The sequence below is a fragment of the Pinus tabuliformis genome, chromosome 7 (genome assembly GCF_031772625.1).
Source record: "Pinus tabuliformis cultivar Carrire ecotype Pingquan chromosome 7, CPIR1, whole genome shotgun sequence".
NCBI lineage: Eukaryota > Viridiplantae > Streptophyta > Pinopsida > Pinales > Pinaceae > Pinus > Pinus tabuliformis.
Window position 1 is genome coordinate 206,786,248 of NC_142293.1, and position 22,787 is coordinate 206,809,034.

Here is a 22,787-nt window from a genome sequence, read left to right on the forward strand (position 1 = left end):
TTCTGGACAAAATTTTCTTATCTAGATTTAATGAATCATAGGAATGGAGTGTGGCTTCCTTAGTTTTGAACTTATTTGTGAAGCTTTTTTACAATCTTTTCTGCAATATGAAATATATCTGATGTTTTACTTCTGAAGTGAAATGGGGAATTTTCTTTGTTGCTTTTGACTCATAAGTTACTGAGCAACCAAACCAGACAGGTTTTGGTGCTATTGTTCTCATAATTAAATTATGAATCATGATCCTATTTTCAGGTTTGGAAAGCAGTAATCAAAAGGGGAAGTTCATTTCAGCAGATGAGCTCCCAAGGGTGAGTCTTGTTTCAAACATCTGATTTCTCTAGAAATTAGAGGAATCTACCAGGCATTGATATTCTTGCATGATTTTAAAGAACCTACTGAAGCTAGAAGCTCTTTCTTTTTCTGTTTCTTTTACGATTTATGATGGATTTTCATGAAGCATTCCTTTGTTTTTTTAAGCAATGTATTGTTTCTACAGTCCTATTAACCGTTCAGTGTTTATTACTGTACATTAATAAATATTTTATTTCATTTGTTTTAGCTATGAAGTTACACTTCAATTCTGAGCTAGTATAAAATCATGCACATGTTTTGATGTAATGTTGGTTGTCTTACATTTTTTAGCATCAATTTTTAATTTATATGTTTAAAATGGTTTAATGTATTATATGCTCAATGAATGTTTCAATTATACTTCAGTTTTTGTTAGTTTACAAAAATTTATCATATATCCTTTCATAAATATACACATTGGTTGATAAGTTAATATTGTTTGTCAATATCCATCCACCCTAACATAATTTAATACATACGATAAAATATCATAACATTAGCAATGGAAAACTGTATTGTTGGTAAAATACCACAAATACTTATTAATAATCAAGCTAAGATATGGCATAATATATTAATAATTATAGAATTAAACATTTTCAATTATAATATTCTCTGTATTTTAGTTATCCCTGTAAGTCTATCCATTCAGGTTATGACTCTCGTGAATATTTAGCATGCCATACAGTTCTTGCATTTAGTTTTTCTGCATTTTACTCCTGTAAAAATCCTTTTCTTGTTTGGTCTAGACTCTAAACTGCTCTGTTGGATTGCTTTGTGTTAATCCATCATTTGATATATATATATATATATATATATATTGCAGCTCATGGGATTGGCAATAAAGGAATCGTTGTCCCAGGTCAGTTTTATTTTCCAGGAAAGGAATCATATAGGTTTCATGTTTTACTCCTTAAACTATTATAGATGGAAGCAGAAATGTTGTGGATGGAACTTAGGTGATGTTTTGCTTGTTCAGATCTTAAATACTAAAAGCAGACAGTTTGCAAATGACTTTAAAGCATCATTCAGAAGCACCTTCAACACAATGCGGCTAGTGAAGCAAGCAATCTATGATGATGATAAGCTATCATGTGATTCTGAAGGAAAGTGGAATGCACACCCATTTGGGCAGATGGCTGATAGTTCATTACGTGGTTTTGTAACAGATGTCAATAGTCACAACATGGCCGTAGAGTGTAAAACAACACGGAGGAAAAAACGAAGTAAGAAACAATGCCAACTGCAGTCAGATGAAAAGGGGAAAATGCAAGAAAAAGTATGCAATCTCGATACTGCATGTGAGTATGCATGGAAGACTGGAGATGAAAATGGATTACCCAATTTACAGCAAGACTTTTCGAAGCAGCAGAGCTTCATGAAAGCTGAATCTCGGGTTGGTAGCAAGTTTTCAGAGGGAACCGAAAATTGCAAGGGCCAAGCCTCTGAAGATAACTATAAAGTTGTAGGTAGTGAGAGAGCAACCTCGCAAGTAACTCTTGCTGGTAATGTGCAGCAGAGTAATTTTGATCATGTGAAGTCCGAAGTAAATGTCCATAGTTGTGGTGCTGGTTTTGGGGAAACTGAAAGAAGTAACTCGGCTATTAAAGATGTGGAAGTGCAGGCTGCACAATGTCCAAAGTTTTTAATGGATAATTCCTTTTCTGTATTGACTGAAAAGACTACAGCTACAGCAGAGGCTTCTGGAGAGAATAGTGTGTCTAATGTCAGAGCGGAAATACATGGGAATAAAGAAACATCAAGGATTCTAGAGGATTGTCAGAAGGTTGTGTTACATGGACATCCACAATGTGAGGAAATCTCTGATAGACAACTGAGGAATTTTTCTGGCTCTTTACCTAAACCAGCTATGTTGTCTGTATTCTCAGATAGGATGGACATTTCCGATTGACAATTTCGGCAAAATGTTCTTAATGTATTTGATAAGTCTGTGAGGGAACATGAAAGAAGCAACCAATTAAAATCACTCGAGCTCATGCAAAAATTGAAGCAATTAAAACTTGAAGAGGAACAACTTCATATTAATTCAGAGTCGAATATGTTGGCTAGGAACAAATTAAGGTTTAACCATTCAAAAGCATTGTTTAAAGAGAGTGCATTCGTAGATGAAAAACAAAAGAGGGCATATGTTGAGCTTAGCAGACAATGTGCAGATGAATTGGCGACGGGGATGATACTCGTGCTCCTTGCTTTAGCCTACGGTGTTTCAAGATATTCACGCTCACTCCTTTCAGAAGTGATCACATCATGCCAAGCCACCAAGGTAATTTAGTTGATGTGTATAATATCAAGTCTCAAGATAAGTTGTATATTATTCTTTACATTTCTGTGATTGCTATTTTGTTCCAATTGTGTGTAGGAATCACAAAAGTCTTCGTGGTTTTCCAACCCAATGGACACTGTAACAGGAAGATTCCGAACTATTGCATGTGAAATTATGGTAATATCTCGTATGCTAGCAGGTGTTGGTTTTGTTTCAGTGATCGTCTATTTATTATTCCACCACACAGTCACAAGCTCTAGTCAGGCTAAGCCAGCAACGATTATCTTGGTTTTACTAGGAGGCTTATGTGGTTGGGCAAGCAAATTCTTTGTGGATAGCCTGGGAGGAAGTGGATTTCATTGGCTCGTACATTGGGAACTGCTTTGTATTCTGCACGCCTTTGCCAATTGTTTTACATCACATTTATTTTGTTTTCTGAATGGCCCGACTTCAAACTCTAGTTGGAGCAGTTTGACACCCTCATGGATTCGTAAGTTTGTTTTCCATGCTTCACTAGTTTTAGTTCTTCCAGTGATGGCTGAACTTATTTTGTTTGCTTCTGTTAGGGATTGGACAAAGCATTTTTGTGATATGTTCAAGGATCACGTCCTTGAACTAGTGAGCATGTCTCTGGCATATGGTCCAAGACGTTTTCTCTAGGTGTATTTCTGGAGCATTGTATTTTAGAGTGTATTTTAGGAACTGAACGTTGTCGTTAATTTCGCAGCTAGCTGTGGATGTAAAAGCTTGTAAAGAAACACTTTCATCAACTGGCCACTTTTTTGTCATGATTCTGTGTACAGTCGTGCAAATCTTCTTAGTACAAGAAGTTGTTTTGTTCCATTTTTCTTGAGCAATAAGCAATCTCATATATTTATTGTAGCGCTCAACTCGAATTCGCTGAAAAGCTAAGTCTGATATCCATTACAAGGACACATGTTTCCATTTTAAGCCATGTGATCCAGTTAGTCATCATAATGATCATGCATATGGATGAATATCTTGAGGATTAAGACATATAGGAAGAGTATAAATTTGTTGGGCACTCCTAAGGACACATGTTTCCATTTTAAGCCATGTGATCCAGTTAGTCATCATAATGTTCATGCATATGCATGAATATCTTGAGGATTAAGACATATAGGAAGGGTATAAATTTCTTGGGCATCCTAAGTGTTTGTTTTTCTTTTAAACTGCCCTTTTCAGGATATTTATTTTTACCTCTCATTTAAATATAATGATGTATTATGTACTTTTTGTTATGAATATAAGAGAAACTTTTGTTGTGAATATAAAGGTAGCCCATTCATAATATAGAATTATTATGAATTTTCATTTAAAATAACATCATATAATTTTGAATATATTTGAACTTGGACAAAACTTAACAGATTACCTTAGATTTAACAACCTAGACATCATTCCAACTTCTTTTTATGCTTCATTCCCTCATAAATACAATCATTGTTTATGAACAACCAAACGTTGAGCAGGAAGCATGCAATGATATCAAGATAGGTACAATTTATGGGAAGAGGAAAAGTGCTTAAAGCTGCAGTTCACATTCATATTAAATTCGCCATTCAAGAATCACACCCTAGCAGTAGGTAGAATTCCCAATATTTTCTCCCCTCAATGGTAGCTATCTCAAGTCGCAATCATTATTTGTAGTTCATGGATACCATCCGCATTCACGACATTTTGTGTATTTATATTTTAAAAAACATAACAAGGTGAATAGAAAAATGTAACAGTCAAAAGGAGTAAACTCAGGGCCCAATAAATCAAATGAATTATTAATTGTGTGAGGACTCACATTCTCATGGCCATTATGTGAATCAACATGGTGTGGAATATGGTACATTTGTACTGTTTCCCTAGTAAAAATTGTCATGTTTTAATTATGAGTAAAAATGATCCTCAAATTCAAGAGAAATTTTAGACTTTTTCATTTGAATATGAAAATTTTAGACTTTTGCCTTTCACACACCTACTTTGCTTTGACATGACTGATTGTTGAAATTTATTAAAATGATATCATTCATCCATACACATGTATTTACAAATACAAGTTTCATTGAATTGAAATGCATAGTAAATGTAATAAACAGATATTTATACACTTAAATTTTCAGTTTGCCTTTTGATTTGACAGTTTAAGTGCACATCAAACATGTTGCAGTGTTAAAAAGGGCCCTCTAACGAAAAGTATATATATGGCTATTTGTAAATCTTCAATTTTAAATGCACATCAATGATGATGTGATAAAGAAGAATATGTAAACACCCATCAAATTTAATCGTTGCATAGAGGTTTGTTGTTTTTTTTGTTATATATCAATATATATTTGTCATTGGCATAGTTTCTGTGGATTACAAATCATTAAACTTGACAATTGAATAGTAACTATTTTGAACACTAAGAGCTTAGGGATAGTCCCCTAATTCATGTTCTTGTTCATCGAATAATGAAAATAGGTAATATTCATCATTAAATTAAACAATTAAAACTATATAATAAATATATTAAATATGATATCAAGTTTTTAAGTATTTATATAAGTTTTTAGATAAATTATTTAATTTATGTATCTTTTAAATATATTATTATTATTTATATAAATGATGAATTATATATCCTTAAGTTTATTTTCAATTTACAAGGTAATATATAAATTTATTTTAATATCATACATATGTAGTTAATTCTCATAGATAACACTAATAAGATTAGTAGTAACAATGCTTAAAATTAAATGTATTAACAATTGGCAATCTTAATGCATTAATAATTGATATTTTAGTTGGATGGTAGATTAATTGTTTTCTAGGTGGTTGGGCATCAACACCATGATGTAGGGCATGATTTCAATTGTTACATCATTAGAAGACTATATGTAAGGTCCCTAGAGCCCATGCTCGATACACACCTAAGGAATATGTGATATCGCATGATACTCCACTAGTCAAAATGGACGTTCGAGGTGCTCAATCCATGATTTGGATGCCATGCTGAGTTGCGATGTGATGAGCACAATTGCACGACACTACCGTGCCCATATCAACAAGTAATGGATCATCTCATGCTACATCCATTGGTTAGTTGCACGACAATGTGCACAGGTCAATAAGAGTGATGTTGCGGTGGCCGCAACCAAATTTGGGGTTTCCAATGTACAACACGTGAGCGAGATGGTTAGATTGAGTTGGAATGAAGCGCAGACAAGACATTTGTTAAACGCGCGTGGCGTGCAAGAGATATGTAATCTTGATTAGTTATAATTTGACATGGACACAAAATGAATGGGCGTGTGTTGGTCCATTCCACCCAACCAATGCAACAATTGATGGGCACATGCATCACATGTATATATTCAGAGTGGGGGGAATAAATCAATGGATAGCTCAAAGCACACAAACCACAAATCGTTCAGGCTGAGCGCGTGGTGAACTCCTCGTAGAGTTGACATGACAAAGAGCGTGAGGTGAAGGTTGTGCCCTATCTATGAGGTAGAGGTGCGTGGGCCAAAGGCTGGGGTTTTGTTGGTTTGTTCTAGGCCACTAAGATTATGTTTTTTGTTGGAACACGAGCCCCAAATTTTGGGTTTTCTCAAAGAGATAAAATTTTGGGATCGACAAAGTTGGGTTGGTTTTTGTAACAAAGTTTATTATTAAACTTATGATTTGAGTATTAGGATGGATAATTCCCATTTTACATTGTCTCTTGCATGTGGTGAATTTTTGCAATTGATCATAAGTAAAAGATTGGTTAAGTTAAATTTCAGCTAATAAATGAGCGAAGGCATGGTCCAAGTCTAGTATGCCCACTCTAGGCAATCCATTGGGAAGAACCGCGTTGGTGCCACATGGCGGGAGGATTTCTGGGACCTTGGGTTATGACGACATCTCTAGAGTCATGACACTATATAGGAAAATAAAGGGGGACATATTGCTACTGAATTCACAAATTGGACTCTCATGCAAATAGAAGGCACATTCCATAACATCTCCTTCCACAACAATTAACAAGCATACTTAAATTTGTTTATTAAACAACAACTATTTTGATGTGAATTGATTGACCAAATTTTACCAAATTTACATAGCTTCTCTTCAAATGTGTCAAATTTCAAATTTGATCAATGGAATTTAGTGACTTAAATTGCAAGTAATATATACATATCAAAGAAATGTTTTTAAATATTTTTAGATTATTTTTTATCCCATATAATGATATTGTCAAGATTCACAAGAAAGAGTGTGAGAAATGAACAAAACCAACACAAACCCAAACTCCACAATAAAGAGAAAAACAAACTAGCACTAGAGAAACATGAGAGGATATATCAACTATGAAGGGTGCAAACCTAAATAAAGAGTGAACCAAACCACCCTTCACAAGATGATCAATTACAAAACCTTTAAGCAAAACCATTTATTAATGATTATTGATGACAAGATGATCAATTACAAGAGAGTTGTATTTATACATCACTTAAGATTGGGATGGTCTCCCCAAGAGAGGTTATCAACGTGTATGTATAAGGATGACCTTGATATTGGTTTTAACTGAAGCTTATACCATTTTCAACATCCACTAGTAAGCCAAATTAGCAGCCATGAAAAAAGTGATGAATACAAATATGAGTGAGTGATATGTTTTCCTTTAGGTTCTTCTCGCTCACACAAGGAAAAATGGCAAGAAATTATGTGGAGGAAAAGTTCCTCTGCAACTCAATCATTGAGCTATGTCTTGGGCTTGGGGGTGGGGCGTACTACAATGAACAAAATATCCTCTTGTAGTGCACATGCCAAGTTTCAAGAAGATAACATTGTTGTAAGCTCAAAACTAAAAATAAAGATTTGAATTGTAGCTTTTGGGAGTAATCGTGAAGATTAACATGGAGCTTGAGGAGTTTTTGGCCATGGAAATCATTTTTTGAACCATAAGCACCATATAGAGAGCCATGTACAAACTCTTTCCCATGGTTGCAAATTTCGAACAACAAACTTGTTAAGAATTTAAAACAAATCCAACAAGCCTAAATGAATACCCATTAAGCAATTTTACATAGTAATTACAAAAGAAATTGTCAAAAGCTTTTATTTCATCAATAATGACAATAATAATCTATTTTTAAGGTCACAGCCAAGCCAGACAACGAATTGGTGTGTGAGACCCCCTTGTTTATGGGACAAGGGACCTGCCTTTGCGCAACGGTTTGACTGTTAAATTCTACAAAAGTGAACATACTCTACAACCCTCTAGATTTGAACCTATGACCTCTTGCAAGGAAGCAATGTTTTTAACCATTAGGCCCACTCAATACATCCATTGACGGTTTTATAGAAGGTTTATACCATTAAGGTTTATTCCCATTTCCTATCTTCCAGGAAATCCAAGAGGATAGCCCCAAAAAGGAGTCCATGAGGTCTTTCCAGTTGATAGAGCCTTTCTGGGATAAAATAGAAAAGGATGATCTAAACCATGTAGTGACAAATTTCTTCTTTAAATACAACCTTTATAATTTGCTACCACATATTGAAGCCATTTATTTTTCAACCTAAAATTTTGATAGGGAACTTGCAACCGCCTCAGATATATGCAATAGCCCGCAAGCCACATATATCAGAAACTCATAGTTCGACCTAGGACCAAGACGTTCAGAGACCACTAGAACTGGAGCTAGATCCCAGACTCCAATGGGACGCGCATCCTTCCAACCTTACTATGACGGGCCATGTCTCCAAGGACATGAACCCGGGTGGATGGGATCGCAAACCACTCCCTACCACTCAAGCTAAGCACCTGTTGATGACTAGAGCCATTTATTACTCTCCATAGAGTCTTCATAGATAGGGAAGTTCCAAACGTAAATGTATTCTTAAATCCCCAACCTCCAAAGAATTTAGGTAGAGAAAGGGATTCCCACCTAACTCCTTTCTCCTTTTTTCTAGTCCACAAAATACTACACATTTTATGTCCTAATCTATTAACGATAAATTTATGGATTTTTGAAAGTGCCATCCAATAAACAAGGTTACTTTCAAGGAAAAACTTTACAAGTATCACCCTTCCCCCAAGAGAGAGCCACATGAAACACTAGTTATAATTCTATGATCAACCTTTTTAAGGAGCCAAGTCCAATCCTCCTTTAAGTGACAATTTGGTTTCAAGAAAAATCCCAGGCATTTAAGACCTTTGGAAAGAAGCTCCACTTCAAAAGTTAGTATGGACTTTATGAGATTGAGATTGTCATCCTGGGCTCTGTTTTGAAAAAAAAAGTAGATTTTTGTAGGCTAACCTCCATACTGGAGGCTTGACAAAAGAGAGAGATAATTTTGGCATAACATTCCCATTCAACAGAAGATCCATTTCCGAAAATTAAGATATCATAAAAAATAAAAATAAAAAAAGAAAAAAGAAAAAAATATGAGTTATTTGCATTGATCTAGTCACTTTGACCCCTTTTAAATTCCCAACACATTTGGCTTGAAGGATCATTGTGCTTAAACCTTCAACTATTAACAAAAAAAGTAGAGGAGAAAGGGGACAACCTTGTCTCAGCCCCCTAGTGCTACGACAAAAGTTGAAATGGGAGCCATTAATCACCACTACGAAATTGGTCGAGGTTACACACCCCATGTTCTAGTTGGTCACTTCCATATTAAGGCTAGTTTGAAGAGAATCAATTTAAAAGAGTCCAATTGACTTTATCATATGCTTTTACCAGATCCATTTTCAAAATGTGTGCATTGTTTTGTTTTATTTTTTTGTTACTGTTTTTTCTTTTTCTTTAATTTAATAGAGTAGAGCGTTTCTTGAGAAACTCCATTAACATCGTGGATTTTCCTATTTGGAAAGAAACTAAATAGTTTCAAAGAAATCATCTTAGCAAGTTTTTCTCTAAGATGAATGTATAAGATATTTGCAATAATCTTATATATTAAGTTACACAATGAAATGCCTGAAGTCATTAAAATTCTCAGGTTTTGAACTTTTGGAATTAGAGTAATAAATGTGGCATTAATAACACCTTTAATAGATCCTTTCCTTCTAGCTTCCTCCACCACATTTAAAATCTCATTCCCCATCAGATCAAAGAAAGCTAGGTATAGCTCTACTGTCCACCCATTTGGTTCGTGACTTTTATCTTGCAAACTACTTTAACACCCCTTGACTTCTTCCAAAGTTACATATTTGCCAAGTCTAGCGGAATCATCCTCTGAAAAGAACTTTAGAAAATTTTGAAGTACTTTCAATTGGGCAGAAATATTATTAATACCAAGATTTGTAAAAATATCCATGAAATGCTCCTTTGCTTCCTTCTCTAAATCTTTTTGGGAGCTTCTAATTATCCCCTTCTCATCCTTAATCTCCCTGATAGAGTTGTGATTTATTCTATAGTTTGCAAACTAGTGGAATTTTTTTTTTATATATTTCCATCCTCACCTTTATCCAAATAGCTATTCTTTTCATCCTTCATTCCTCTTCTTCCGATTTTAAGATCTGGGATATTTTTCTCTTCCAAATTGCAGAGGTAACCTCTTCAGGAAAAATTGTATTCACATAAGCCTGAAAAATTCTATCAAATTCAGATTCATTATGTATAAGATTTGCTTTCTGATCTTGTTTTTTAAGCTTATCCCATTCCTTCACCCTAAGTTTTAAAAATTTCATATTATACACCCAACTTTACATGGCTGCATCGAAAGCTTTGTTTGAAAGCTCTTGTTGACTCTTTCTCATTAGGGAAACAAAAGACACATCCTCCATCCACGTGGGATTGAATTTGAAAGGATAATGTATCTTATAAGTATCAAAGTCCAATTGGAGGAAGATTGGGGAGTGATCAGAAATGTTAGCCGGACAGGTCCAAGATTAGAACCTACCAAGACTTTTCAAGAGGGAATCAACCAAAAGGAATATTACCAATCTTTTAGCTATCCCACTCTCATCCACCCCACCAGTTGTCTAGGCCAGTCCCATAGGGGAAGGTCTGATATCAACAAGGTTAGAATCTTGAACCAGTGGAGAGAAATAAGGAGCTAAGGGGTCAACCTAGGCCCTAGCTCCCCAAATTTTAGAAGTCGAGATGGTGAAAGTGAGGTCCCCAACAAAAATGATGGGCTAATCAAGTATAAAACCACTTTCTTGCAACTCGTTCAAAAAATTTCGCCTATTATCACAAGGTCCATAAAGTTAAGTAGCTTTATGGGGGTGTTCAATGCTTCTAGGGAGCCTTCCAAGATGATACTAGCCCATGAAAAGTAAGACTTAAGATCAACAACATTAGGATTCCATGTAGTCAACAGATCCCCTGATAAATCCACAATATTAATAACACAAGCCTTTCAATCTAGACAAAGTTAAAAGGAAATAATCACAAGCTTTGCCCCCTACCACCATTGTTTCCTGAATAATGACAATAGACATCTTATGATCTAGAGTTCTTTTGAGGGAGTTTTTCTTACTTTATCCCCCTCTCCCCTAATATTGATCAACATCACTATCACAGGGGACCTTCCTGAGAGGGCATCTTAGCTCTAAGCGCCCTTTGTTCCTCAGAGAAAGACATATTTTCGGAATACAAACCTCCTTTGATAGCACCCTCCTAGGCCAAGGCTTTCCTGTTATGTTTTTTCTACCTAATGGTCACATGGCTAAAGGAAGAGTTCAAATTCTGACCCTTCGTCTATTTAGGCTCTAGATTTGAGTGAACATGGAGAGGAATGAGGTTTAAATTTTCTTTAAAGGAAGGAGATTGAGGAAGCCAAGCAGGTTTGAAGAGAACTATGTGCTAACACTAGGGGAGGATGAGTATGAGGGAGTAGAAGCATACCCCAAATGAACAAGAAGGTCACCAATCAAGTCAGAGTTCCGAAAAGGCAAACCAGAGGAAGAATTAGTGAAACTATTGGTGCAAAGAGAGGACAATGAAACATCTGACTTCCTTAGCACAATGTTAACAAAATTTTCAAGACCAAAGAATTTTGGATAGGTCTTAGGTGCCACCACCAAGTTAGGCAAAGGAGGGATATGATCATGATATAAGTTATTATGATTGCTAAGATTAAAAAATTCTATGTTATTAACAATGTAAGAAGCAGTAGAAGTACAAGAAGAAAAATGTGAAGTACCCATTTCAAACTTTTCTACCAATAATAGCTCCTCAGAGGAAAGAAGATTTGACAACATGCTTGTGATTTCTTCCCAAAATGAATGATCATCCTTCAAGCAATCACTATGATCAACCCCTTTCATATCACCAAGCCTAGGATGAAAATAATTTCATTGATAAACGTATGGAAGAAAATAAGAACCTTCAACATTAGAGCACTGAAACTATAGGAAAGCTCCACTGCTCACAGGGGGGCCCTGAATCATCCACACCTCCAACAACAGGATGAGACCCATGAGATTAATCCTTTGTGCTAGCCAAATCTTCAAAAGTAAGATTCCCTTGAATATTTCCCAGTACTCCCTCCTTTGACTTTGCTAGAACATTTCCATCGTGAAACTCGACAAAAAAAATGTGTATTCGAGACCAGAAGAATCATGAATAATGGAGGAAGGTCCACCATAGAGTTTGACCGCCTGATTTTGACTTCAAAAATTAGGGCAAGAAGCCTTAAGACAACATACAATACATCTGAACAAGACTCTCCAATAGTCCAAACGCTGACGAAATGTCTTCCCATGTGTAATTTCAATCTCCCTTGGCAGATCAAATGTGACAACACACTCCACTAAAACTCGAAGAATCCGCTTTTCAAACCTTACCAAGACCAAGTTGTCAAAGAAAATGAATTTGCCAATCACATTAGCCACCTTGATAATAATCTTCCTCTTCTGGAACTACAAAGGAAAAGCCACAAGTTTACCCATAGGTTTTGGGTTTTAGGTTTCTTAGTGAAGGGGTCAAGATCCACGTGCCACCTCTTTAACCATAAGTTCCCACTGCTAATCACCCAGTTTTTGTGTAAAATCAGTGCCAAGTGATTCTTTTCTAGAAAGTGGAAGTGTTTCCAATTGTTGACAAGGAGACACACACATAAGGTGTAACCAAGTAAGGGTTTTGAGGACCATGTAACCCAAATCATGAGTTGGTCTGTAAGGAGATAAACTTACCAACCAAGGCCTTTCTAGAGAGGCCTCCATATGATCCAAATCCATGTCGACCCCCAATGTAAGAGTAGTTTTCTCCATGCGAGCCGCAATGATTTTTCTTTTCTAGTGATTTTGTATTGTCTTTGCGCTCTCACCGTGACCCCTTGAGTCTTGGAATTATTCCTGAAAAAGACAACCATCCCCGAAGAATGCAGAATCCGGTCTCTCCACAAGTGTGGAACCACATGACTAGAGTGTCACAGAAGCCCTAAGCTTTGGAACTAATTTCTCAACAATCCACAAAATGGGTTTTGAAAGACTGTTAAAAATTATGTTGCATTGGTTTTGGGGATGGGGGAGCGATGGTTATGTAGGACACATCCCCAGAACGGCTAGAGCGCGCCCCCAAATTTTTCAGTGGACGATGGCTTGGGGACGACAATATATAGATATATATATATGCTAGAATTCAATATTAACATTTGTAGTGGTTTCAAGCTTGTAAGCATACCAAGCTATACTTCATAGTATTATGCACAGCCCTTACTGCATGAGGGAGTGCCCAACAACGGGCTGAACGAACAAGCACAAGTCACACGAGCGGTCACAACTTAGTATTTTTGGCACGACCACATGTGCTCTGACGCCCACAAGTGACACGACCGGACCCGCCTGAATATGTTTCCATGGGCACCCATACATGACACGACTCAACCCGCTAAAAGATATTTGGGGTTTCCATGGGCGCCCAACTCGAATGAAGGCACAAGGGAGCGCTCGACAAACGCGTTGCACGAATGAGCACAAGGTACATAGGTGGTCACAACTTAGCATTTCTAGGACAACCTCGTGTGCTCGGGTGCCCACAAGTGACATGACCAAACCCACCTGAACGTTTTTCCATGGGCACCAACCCGCCCGAAAGATATTTGGGGTTTCCATGGGTGCATGCCCCAAACAAAGGCATGAGGAAGTGCTCGAAAAACGGCTGCATGAACATGCAGAGGACACATGGGCAGTCACAACAGCTTTTCTGGCATGGCCCATGTGCTTGAGTGCCCACACACCACTCGACCTGGCCCGCCTCACCCCGCCCCGCCCCACCCCAACGCATTTCCATGGGCGACAAGCACCCAAAGGGATCAAATTCCATAGCTTGCAAACCTCTTTTAACTGCAAAAAAATAAAATAAAAAAATGTACTTCAATTAAAAGGCGCTCCAAGAATGTCTCGAAATCCGGATATAACAAATTAGTTGGAACGACAATGTACCTAAAAATAGCTCGAAAAACCATTAAATGCAAAGAAGAAAACTCAGAAGAACGGGATGATATCATTTGACAGGTATTTATATATTAAATACCACCTCATTGTCATGTATAGGTAGGCATTAAGGCCACCTCAAGTAGATGGGCATATGTGTAGAATTTCAGCTCAAACCTGGAGATCATGTGTTTTTGGAAGCTAACTACATAGAAAGAATTGTAGTTTGTAGGATATTTTCAACAAAATGCCAAAAATTATGCGTTGAACATAGCATATGTGTTGGTCATGGAAGCATGATTTGGTTATAACCTGAGATTACATAAGTGGAGAAGGGATTACCCCTGTAAAGGGAAAACGTCCAGTGAGTACCATCACAGAGCAAGGGTTTCACAGAGGAAGGGAAACTCAGAGCTAGGGTTTTCAGCAGCCATCACTTTGGTTTTCGACGAAGCTCTCCATGCCAAAAGACTGAGCTAGACTTCTCACAAACTGGTAGCGGATTTGAGGTAGGATTCTCACAAGCCTGCATCCGCCAAAAACCCAGAAGCCAAAATCCAAAAAACTCTGGCACCAACATGCCAACAGAACTAGGGATCACCGCTTGGAACAAATGATTCACCATTACTGGGTTTGGGATCATCATCACAGAGCAAGGGCTTCACAAAGGTAGGGAAAAATCTGAGCTAAGATTGGTCAGAGCTAGGGTTTCCAGAGCTTCATGGCATTTTGCAGAAGAAAAGGAACTCGAATGAGATAACTCCCCACTGATAGCCACACCCAGAATAAATTACAAATGCAAAGGCGGAAATGTATATGCAACTTGTTCCCTATGGAAGTTTGGTCATTTCGGCGCCCGATGGAAGTTTGGTCATTTTGGCGAATAAATTATTTAGCGGCTAAGTTGAACCCATCATTCATAACCTATCATTGATACCCTCTCTGTATTTGATAGCTTATTATATAATCTATCGCCGATACCCTGTCTGTATTTGATAGTTTATGATGATACTCTATCTGTAGTTGATAGGTTATCGAGCTATTTGATATTCTTATACCTTATCAGGATTTGATAGCCTATTGATGATATCCTATCGGGATTTGATAGCCTATTGATGATATCCTATCAGATTATGGGATAACTTATCAGTATTTGATAGTTTATCTCTGAAAGCCTATCGATTATGTGATAGCTTATCGATATTTGATAGTTTATCTATGAGAGCTTATCGATTATGTGATAGCTTATCGGTATTTGATAGTTTATCTCTGATAGCTATCGATTATATGATAGCTTATCTCTGACAGCATATTGATTATATGATAGATTATCGGATTGCGGTGATAATTTATTGTTGATATCTTATCGGATTATGGTGATAATTTATTGTTGATAGCTTATCGGATTATGATGATAATCTATCGGGGTATTTGATACCCTATTGGATAATGCTGATACGCTATCGGTATTTGATAGCCTATTGTTGATACCCTATTGGGTAATGCTGATACGCTATCAGTATTTGATAGCCTATTGTTGATACCCTATTGGGTAATGCTGATACCCTATCGATATTTGATAGCATATCGTTGATACCCTATTGGATAATGTTGATACGCTATATGTATTTGATAGCCTATCGTTGATACCCTATCGAATAATGCTGATACGCTATTGGTATTTGATACCTTATAGGTATTTGATACCCTATCGGTATTTGATAGCCTATCGTTGAGACCCTATCAGATTATGTTGATAGCCTATCGTTGATACCCTATCAGATTATGCTGATACCCTATCGATATTTGATATCCTATCATCGAGACCCTATCAAATTATGCTGATACCCTATCGGTATTTGATAGCCTTATTGATACCCTTTCAGATTATATTGATACCATATCAGTTTTTGATAGCCTATTGCTGATACCGTATCGGTATTTGATATCCTATCGGTATTAGATAAGCTATCGATGATAGCCTATTTGTATTGGATAACCTATCGCTGACATCCGATCTGTATTGGATAGCCTATCGTGATAACATATAATATTTATTGGATAACCTATCGGTGATAATCTACTTTTACTCTGATAACTTCTCCACTGAAAGGAAACACTGCTTATATGCCTGAGATAAGCGGCCAGATTTTGAAGATCTGATGGTCCATATTGCCCGAGATCCGAGGGTCCAGATCTACTATTATCTGACAGCCCAGATCTTCCTAAGCCGATGGATCAAATCTGTCGATATTTGACGGTCCAGATATGCATAGATTAACGGCCCAAATCAACCCAGATCTGACGGCTCATATTTTCCAAATCTGACGGCCCATATTTGACGATATTGGACGGTCCAGATCTGCCAAAATCGAATGGCCCAGATCAGCCAAATCAGATGGCACACAGTTTTTAGATCCAACAGTGCAGATCTACTCATTCGGACGACTCAGATCTATCGACATTTGACGGTCCAGATCTGTGTAGATTCGACGACCTAGATCTGTAAGATTTGATGGCCTAGATCTGTGCATATTGAACAGTCTAGATCTGAAAGATCTACGGCTCAGATTTTTTGGATCCGACGACCCATACCACCTGATATTGGGCGGACCAGATCGACCAATATCTGATGGCCTTGATCTACCAAGATCTGACAACCCAAATTTGATGATATTGGACGGTCCAGATCTGCCAAAATCCGATGGTCCAGATCGGCCAAATCGGATGGCACACAGTTTTTAGATCCAACGGCCCAGATCTGTGTATATTGGACGGCCTAGATATGCAAGATCTAACGGCCCAGATCTGTGCATATTGAACGCCCTAGATCTGCGGCTCAGATTTTCTAGATCTGACGGCCCATATCGCCTAACATTGGACGGCCCAGATTTGGCAAGATTGGACGGCCCATATTTTCCAGATCCAACGGTGCAGATTGGCCGAGATCCAATGGCCCAAATTTTCGTGATCCGACGGTACATATTTTCCTAGATCGGCCCAGAGCGGACTGTAAGGTGCTTGCATGCTTTAGCAGGGATGAAGCGCTTCCTCTCGGTCCAGACCAGTAGCATCGTGCGCTAATATGTGATCCCGAACGCCTGTTCCAACAATGGCGATATAGATAATGATGAAAGATTTATATACTGATGAAAGGAGACCCCGACTTCCTCGCCTGTGCCGAAATTGGTAACAGAGGCGAATCCTCATGAGGCACAGGGAGAATCGCGCTTATATGCCCGATAACTTCTCAGTGCGACAACTTATCTGCAGAAAAATAAATTTCCTTATCTGCCGCATAGCTCATAGCTTATAGCTTACTTATAGTTCCAATAGACTTCTAGTAATACAGCAAATTGAGGCATGCCTTAATTTTGTTGGAATTCCTTACGAATGGACGCCCGATATGACAGGACAGATGATTAGTGGTGTACAATGACTGCTCTTTTATTAGGATTTTTCAAATTTGTGGATCGGCAGGTTTGGCCTCATCAATTGTAGAAGGATCTCTCTCCAGAGATATCCTCGGTTAAATCGTCTCTAGAAAATGGGGAAATTGGTGCTTTGATCAACTATTTTCCTGGGGGAAAATGATTAAGTCACGTCTGAAAAGCTTTCCATTTATTCATTTGTCAGCAAATAGAAGTCCAATCACACGAACTGTGTCACAGGTTGAACTGGTAATATTTCTAGAATTTATATGGAAGGATCGATTGCATGGTTCTGCTGAGCATTGGTGGATATTGGTTGAGGGGTCCGAGAAATATTTTGATAGACTGTCAGAAGAACGAAAGAAACTTAGTGTTCATTGTATTTCAAAAATTTATATATGGGAGATGGTTTACGTCATGGCAACATTTTTATACTACTTAAGATGAAGTTTAGCGATATAATGAGATTAAGATGAAGTTTAGAGAAATAATGAGATTACTCATAGTGAAGTTACAATGTTTGGTTTTAGTTTTCATTTTATATTAACATTCCATTTTCATGGATTTCAAATGGAGAGAGTTGAAACATATAAAACTGAAAAGTCCAAAAAAAAGTTTGGAGTTTCCATTTGGTTGACTATATTTATTTTTAGATAGTTATACTCCTTATCCCTATTGTTAAATTGGATACGCTACTAAAAACAAACAAAAATCCTAAAGCCAATGTAAGGAGGAGACCAAAAGTCTAAATAAGTTTGTTTGGTAATTTAGATATATATGTTTCAAATAAAAGTTGATTCATGTATTTGTGTTCTAGTCTGATATGAGGAGACCAAAAGTCTAAATAAGTTTGTTTGGGAATCTAGATATATATGTTTCAAGTAAAAATTGATTCATGTTTTTGTGTTCTAGTCTGATATTCTATTGGTTATTGCAGGTTGCAGGATTTATCCTTGGAGCATTCGCACAAGCAAACAAGCAAAGGATTTACTTGTTAGTGTATCTTCTCCTCTTCGAGTAATCCAAGACTCCATTTCTTTACTGGGGTATGCATCTCTATGATCAATCTTTAGTACATCTTGTGTAATGTTGAATTTTATTTTATAATAATAAGTGAACATTATAGTTGCTACCTCCGATAGGTCATGGTTGAATGTATCGTTGAAAAACATAAGCGTTTAGTTCTTGAATCAGCTTACTTTCCTTTTTCTCAGCTTTTTCGTAAAGTATATTTGTTTCTGACCATTTCAGAATTGATTGATATTTGGTTGTTGGGAACCAATATGAAATGCTAGAATCAAGCATTTACACAACTGAATTTCTGATTGTCTATCTTTGGTGTAGAGATGGAACCATCCCAGGCATCACCTTTGTATTGGGAGGAAATTTAGTCAAATGTACTCTATATTTGTCTTGAAAATATTTATAGTCAGAATGTAGCGTTGTTGTTTAGGCTGGATGTGAAAGCTTTTGATTTTGTTGATCGTAATAATGCATTATGATGAACGGTAATATATTTCCTTTTCCTTTTCATTGCTAAATGATGTATAATCCAATGCATGGCTATCTTTACAGGTTTAAGCTCTTCAAAGCTAAGACCTGTGATTATTGTACTGGTTATCTGTGTGAAGCTCGTATTACTTCCATTGATTGGAATATTCGTAGCTAAAGGAGCATCCGATCTTGGGTTATTACCAGAAGATCCATTGTATCACTTTGTTATGATGATCCAATACGCAGTCCCACCAGCTATGAATATTGGTGAGTAGCATGGTTCACATATCTCAACTGTACATCCAATTTCAATCACATGATTTTTCCAATTCATCATCATATTTTCATTTCAACTATCCTAATAGTTACTTTGACAGCTCAATTTTTTTTGTTAATTTTAGGAAGTCCCAACAATGGGACATGTTCTAGTCATTGTTGTTTTATTATTTGATCAAAGATGGAAAATTATAGAAATTAAGAACTATCAGGTTACACCAAAATCAAGCAACTAGTCATTGTTGTTTTATTATTTGATCAAAGACTAAAAATTATAGAAATTAAGAACTATCAGGTTACACCAAAATCAAGCAACTTATCTCATGCAAATAATTCTAGTTTGGTCAATACATATTTCTAATTTTCTGGTCTTTAAGCATATGAGTTCTTTCTGGCTAAGAGGAGGTGAATTTGTGTTAATGCAGGAACAATGTCACAATTATTCAATGTGGGGGAACAAGAGTGCTCTGTGCTTTTCTTATGGAATTATCTGCTGGCAGCTATTTCCATCATCTTCTTGTCAACAGTCTACATGTGGATATTGTTTCCATAAAAAAATTCTAAGTTCATTTTGTAAAGCTCATTGGATGCATCATTCAATGAATATTGAACACTGATTAGTGTTCTTTGGTTCAATTCATTATTTATATTTATATAATGCATTGTGGAAATTCCCTTTTAAGAATATCATTCATCTTCTTCCCACTTGGGATGGTTCAAGAATATCATTCATCTTCTTCCCACTTGGGATGGTTCAATAGTTCTCTCGAAATCATTATATATTCTTACCAAAAGTCTAAATAAGTTTGTCTGTATTGGAGTTTGTATTGGAGTTTTCAATAGTTCTCTGGAAATCATTATATATTCTTACCGAAAGTCTAAATAAGTTTGTCTGTATTGGAGTTTGTATTGGAGTTTTCTTTCGATTGACTATATTTTTCAGATAGTTGTACTGAAATTACGAAAAATAACAAAATCCTAAAGCCAATGTAAGGAGGAGACAAAGTTTGTCTATATTGGAGTTTTCATTTGATTGACTATATTTTTCAAATAGTTGTATTGCTTAATGCCTAATGTTAAATTGGATATGGGAGTTGCATACAATGTTTGGGTTTTAGTTTTCATTTTACGACAAGTTGCAATTTAGCTTTGCTTGCTAAAGTGATTTATAAAAACCAAACAAAGTAGAAAAAAGAATATTCTAAGCTCTTCAAAATGTTTGGGTTTTAGTTTCCATTTTACGACAAGTTGCAATTTAGCTTTGCATCCTAAAGTGATTTATAAAAACCAAACAAAGTAAGAAAATGAATATTCTAAGCTCTCGAGTTGAAACATATAAAACTGAAAAGTCCAAAAAAGTTTGTCCCTGTTGGAGTTTCCATTTGGTTGACTATATTTTTTTTAGATAGTTGTAATCCTTAATCCCTAATGTTAAATTGGATAAGCCATTTGGTTGACTATATTTTTTTAGATAGTTGTAATACTTAATCCCTATTGTCAAATTGGATAAGCTAAAAAAAAAAAAAAAAAAAAATTAACGAAATCTTAAAGCGAATGTAAGGAGGAGACCAAAAGTCTAAAGAAGTTTGTTTGTATTGGAATTTTCATTTGATTGCCTATATTTTTCAGATAGTTGTATTGCTTAATGCATAATGTTAAATTGGATATGCGAGTTGCATACAATGTTTGGGTTTTAGTTTTCATTTTACGACAAGTTGCAATTTAGCTTTGTTTGCTAAAGTTATTTATAAAAACCAAACGAAGTAGAAAGATAAATATTCTAAGCTCTTCAAAATGTTTAAGTTTTAGTTTTCATTTTAATATTAACATTCCATTTTCATGGATCTCAAATGGAGAGAGTTGAAACATATAAAATTGAAAAGTCCAAAAAAGTTTATCCCTATTGGAGTTTCCATTTGGTTGACAATATATATTTTTAGATAGTTGTACTCCTTAATCCCTATTGTTAAATTGGATAAACTATTGAAATTAAAAACAAAAAAAAAAACAAGAAAAGCAAAAACAAAAACAAAATCCTAAAGCCAATGTAAGGAGGAGACCAAATGTCTAAAGAAGTTTCTCTGTATTGGAGTTTGTATTCGAGTTTTCATTTTATTGACTATATTTTTCAGATAGTTGTACTGCTTAATGCCTAATGTTAAATTGGATATGCGAGTTGCATACAATGTTTGGGTTTTAGTTTTCATTTTATGACAAGTTGCAATTTAGCTTTGCTTGCTAATGTGATTTATAAAAACTAAACAAAGTAGAAAAATGAATATTCTAAGCTCTTCAAAATGTTTGGGTTTTAGCTTTCTTTTTACATTAACATTCCATTTTCATGGATCTCTCTCAAATGGAGAGATTTGAAACATATAAAACTGAAAAGTTCGAAAAATTTTATCCCTATTGGAGTTTCCATTTGGTTGACTATATTTTTTTAGATAGTTGTACTCCTTAATCCCTATTGTTAAATTGGACAAGCTACTGAAAACAAAAAAAAACAAAAACAAAATCCTAAAGCCAATGTAAGGAGGAGACCAAATGTCTAAAGAAGTTTCTCTGTATTGGAGTTTGTATTCGAGTTTTCATTTTATTGACTATATTTTTCAGATAGTTGTAATGCTTAATGCTAAATTGGATATGCGAGTTGCATACAATGTTTGGGTTTTAGTTTTCATTTTATGACAAGTTGCAATTTAGCTTTGCTTGCTAAAGTGATTTATAGAGACTAAACAAAGTAGAAAAATGAATATTCTAAGCTCTTCAAAATGTTTGGGTTTAGACTTTCTTTTACATTAACATTCCATTTTCATGGATCACTCTCAAATGGAGAGATTTAAACATATAAAACTGAAAAGTTCGAAAAATTTTATCCCTATTGGAGTTTCCATTTGGTTACTATATTTTTTGAGATAGTTGTACTCCTTAATCCCTATTGTTAAATTGGATAAGCTACTGAAATTATATTAAAATATATATATATATATATATAATATATAAATAATATATATATATTCGTAAAGCCAATGTAAGGAGGAGACAAATTGTCTAAAGATTTGTCTGATTGGATTTTCATTTGATTGACTATATTTTTCAGATAGTTGTAATGCTTAATGCTAAATTGGATATGTGAGATGCATACAATGTTTGGGTTTTAGTTTTCATTTTATGACAATTGCAATTTAGCTTTGCCTGCTGAAGTGATTTATAAAAACCAAAAAAAGTAGAAAAAATGAATATTCTAAGCTCTTCAAAATGTGTTTCGGCAAGACTAACGCTAACATAAACATACTATTCACACACTATGTATCACATGGGTGCTTATCAATTTTATCACATCATATGGTCACAACCTTGAAGGGCAATCTTACAATAGACGAATTAAGTGTTGTGGATCCATCATCTAACCATATTTTTTTGTACCAATAAAGCATAACTAAGTTTGTCACTATCTTCATTTAATCCACATTCATCTGGAAATTTTAGTTGGTTAATGGTCCTAACCATGACACTCAAGAAGAGCATGTTTTCCGAATATTTCACAAGGTTTATGTCATATTGCTACATCATC

The 22,787-nt window shown here is 35.8% G+C and overlaps 1 protein-coding gene and 1 pseudogene across 1 annotated transcript; both read left to right on the top strand.

The window, feature by feature from the left end:
- The first annotated feature begins 1,354 nt into the window (after window positions 1–1,354).
- On the top strand, window positions 1,355–3,350 carry LOC149246584 (uncharacterized). The gene is made up of 2 exons (XM_089455716.1): window positions 1,355–2,638; window positions 2,735–3,350. The coding sequence occupies exon 1, from the start codon at window positions 1,403–1,405 to the stop codon at window positions 2,264–2,266; it is 864 nt and encodes a 287-aa protein (XP_089311842.1). The 5' UTR covers window positions 1,355–1,402; the 3' UTR covers window positions 2,267–2,638; window positions 2,735–3,350.
- On the top strand, window positions 2,351–19,766 carry LOC149246585 (protein PIN-LIKES 7-like; annotated as a pseudogene).
- Window positions 19,767–22,787: the final 3,021 nt, after the last annotated feature.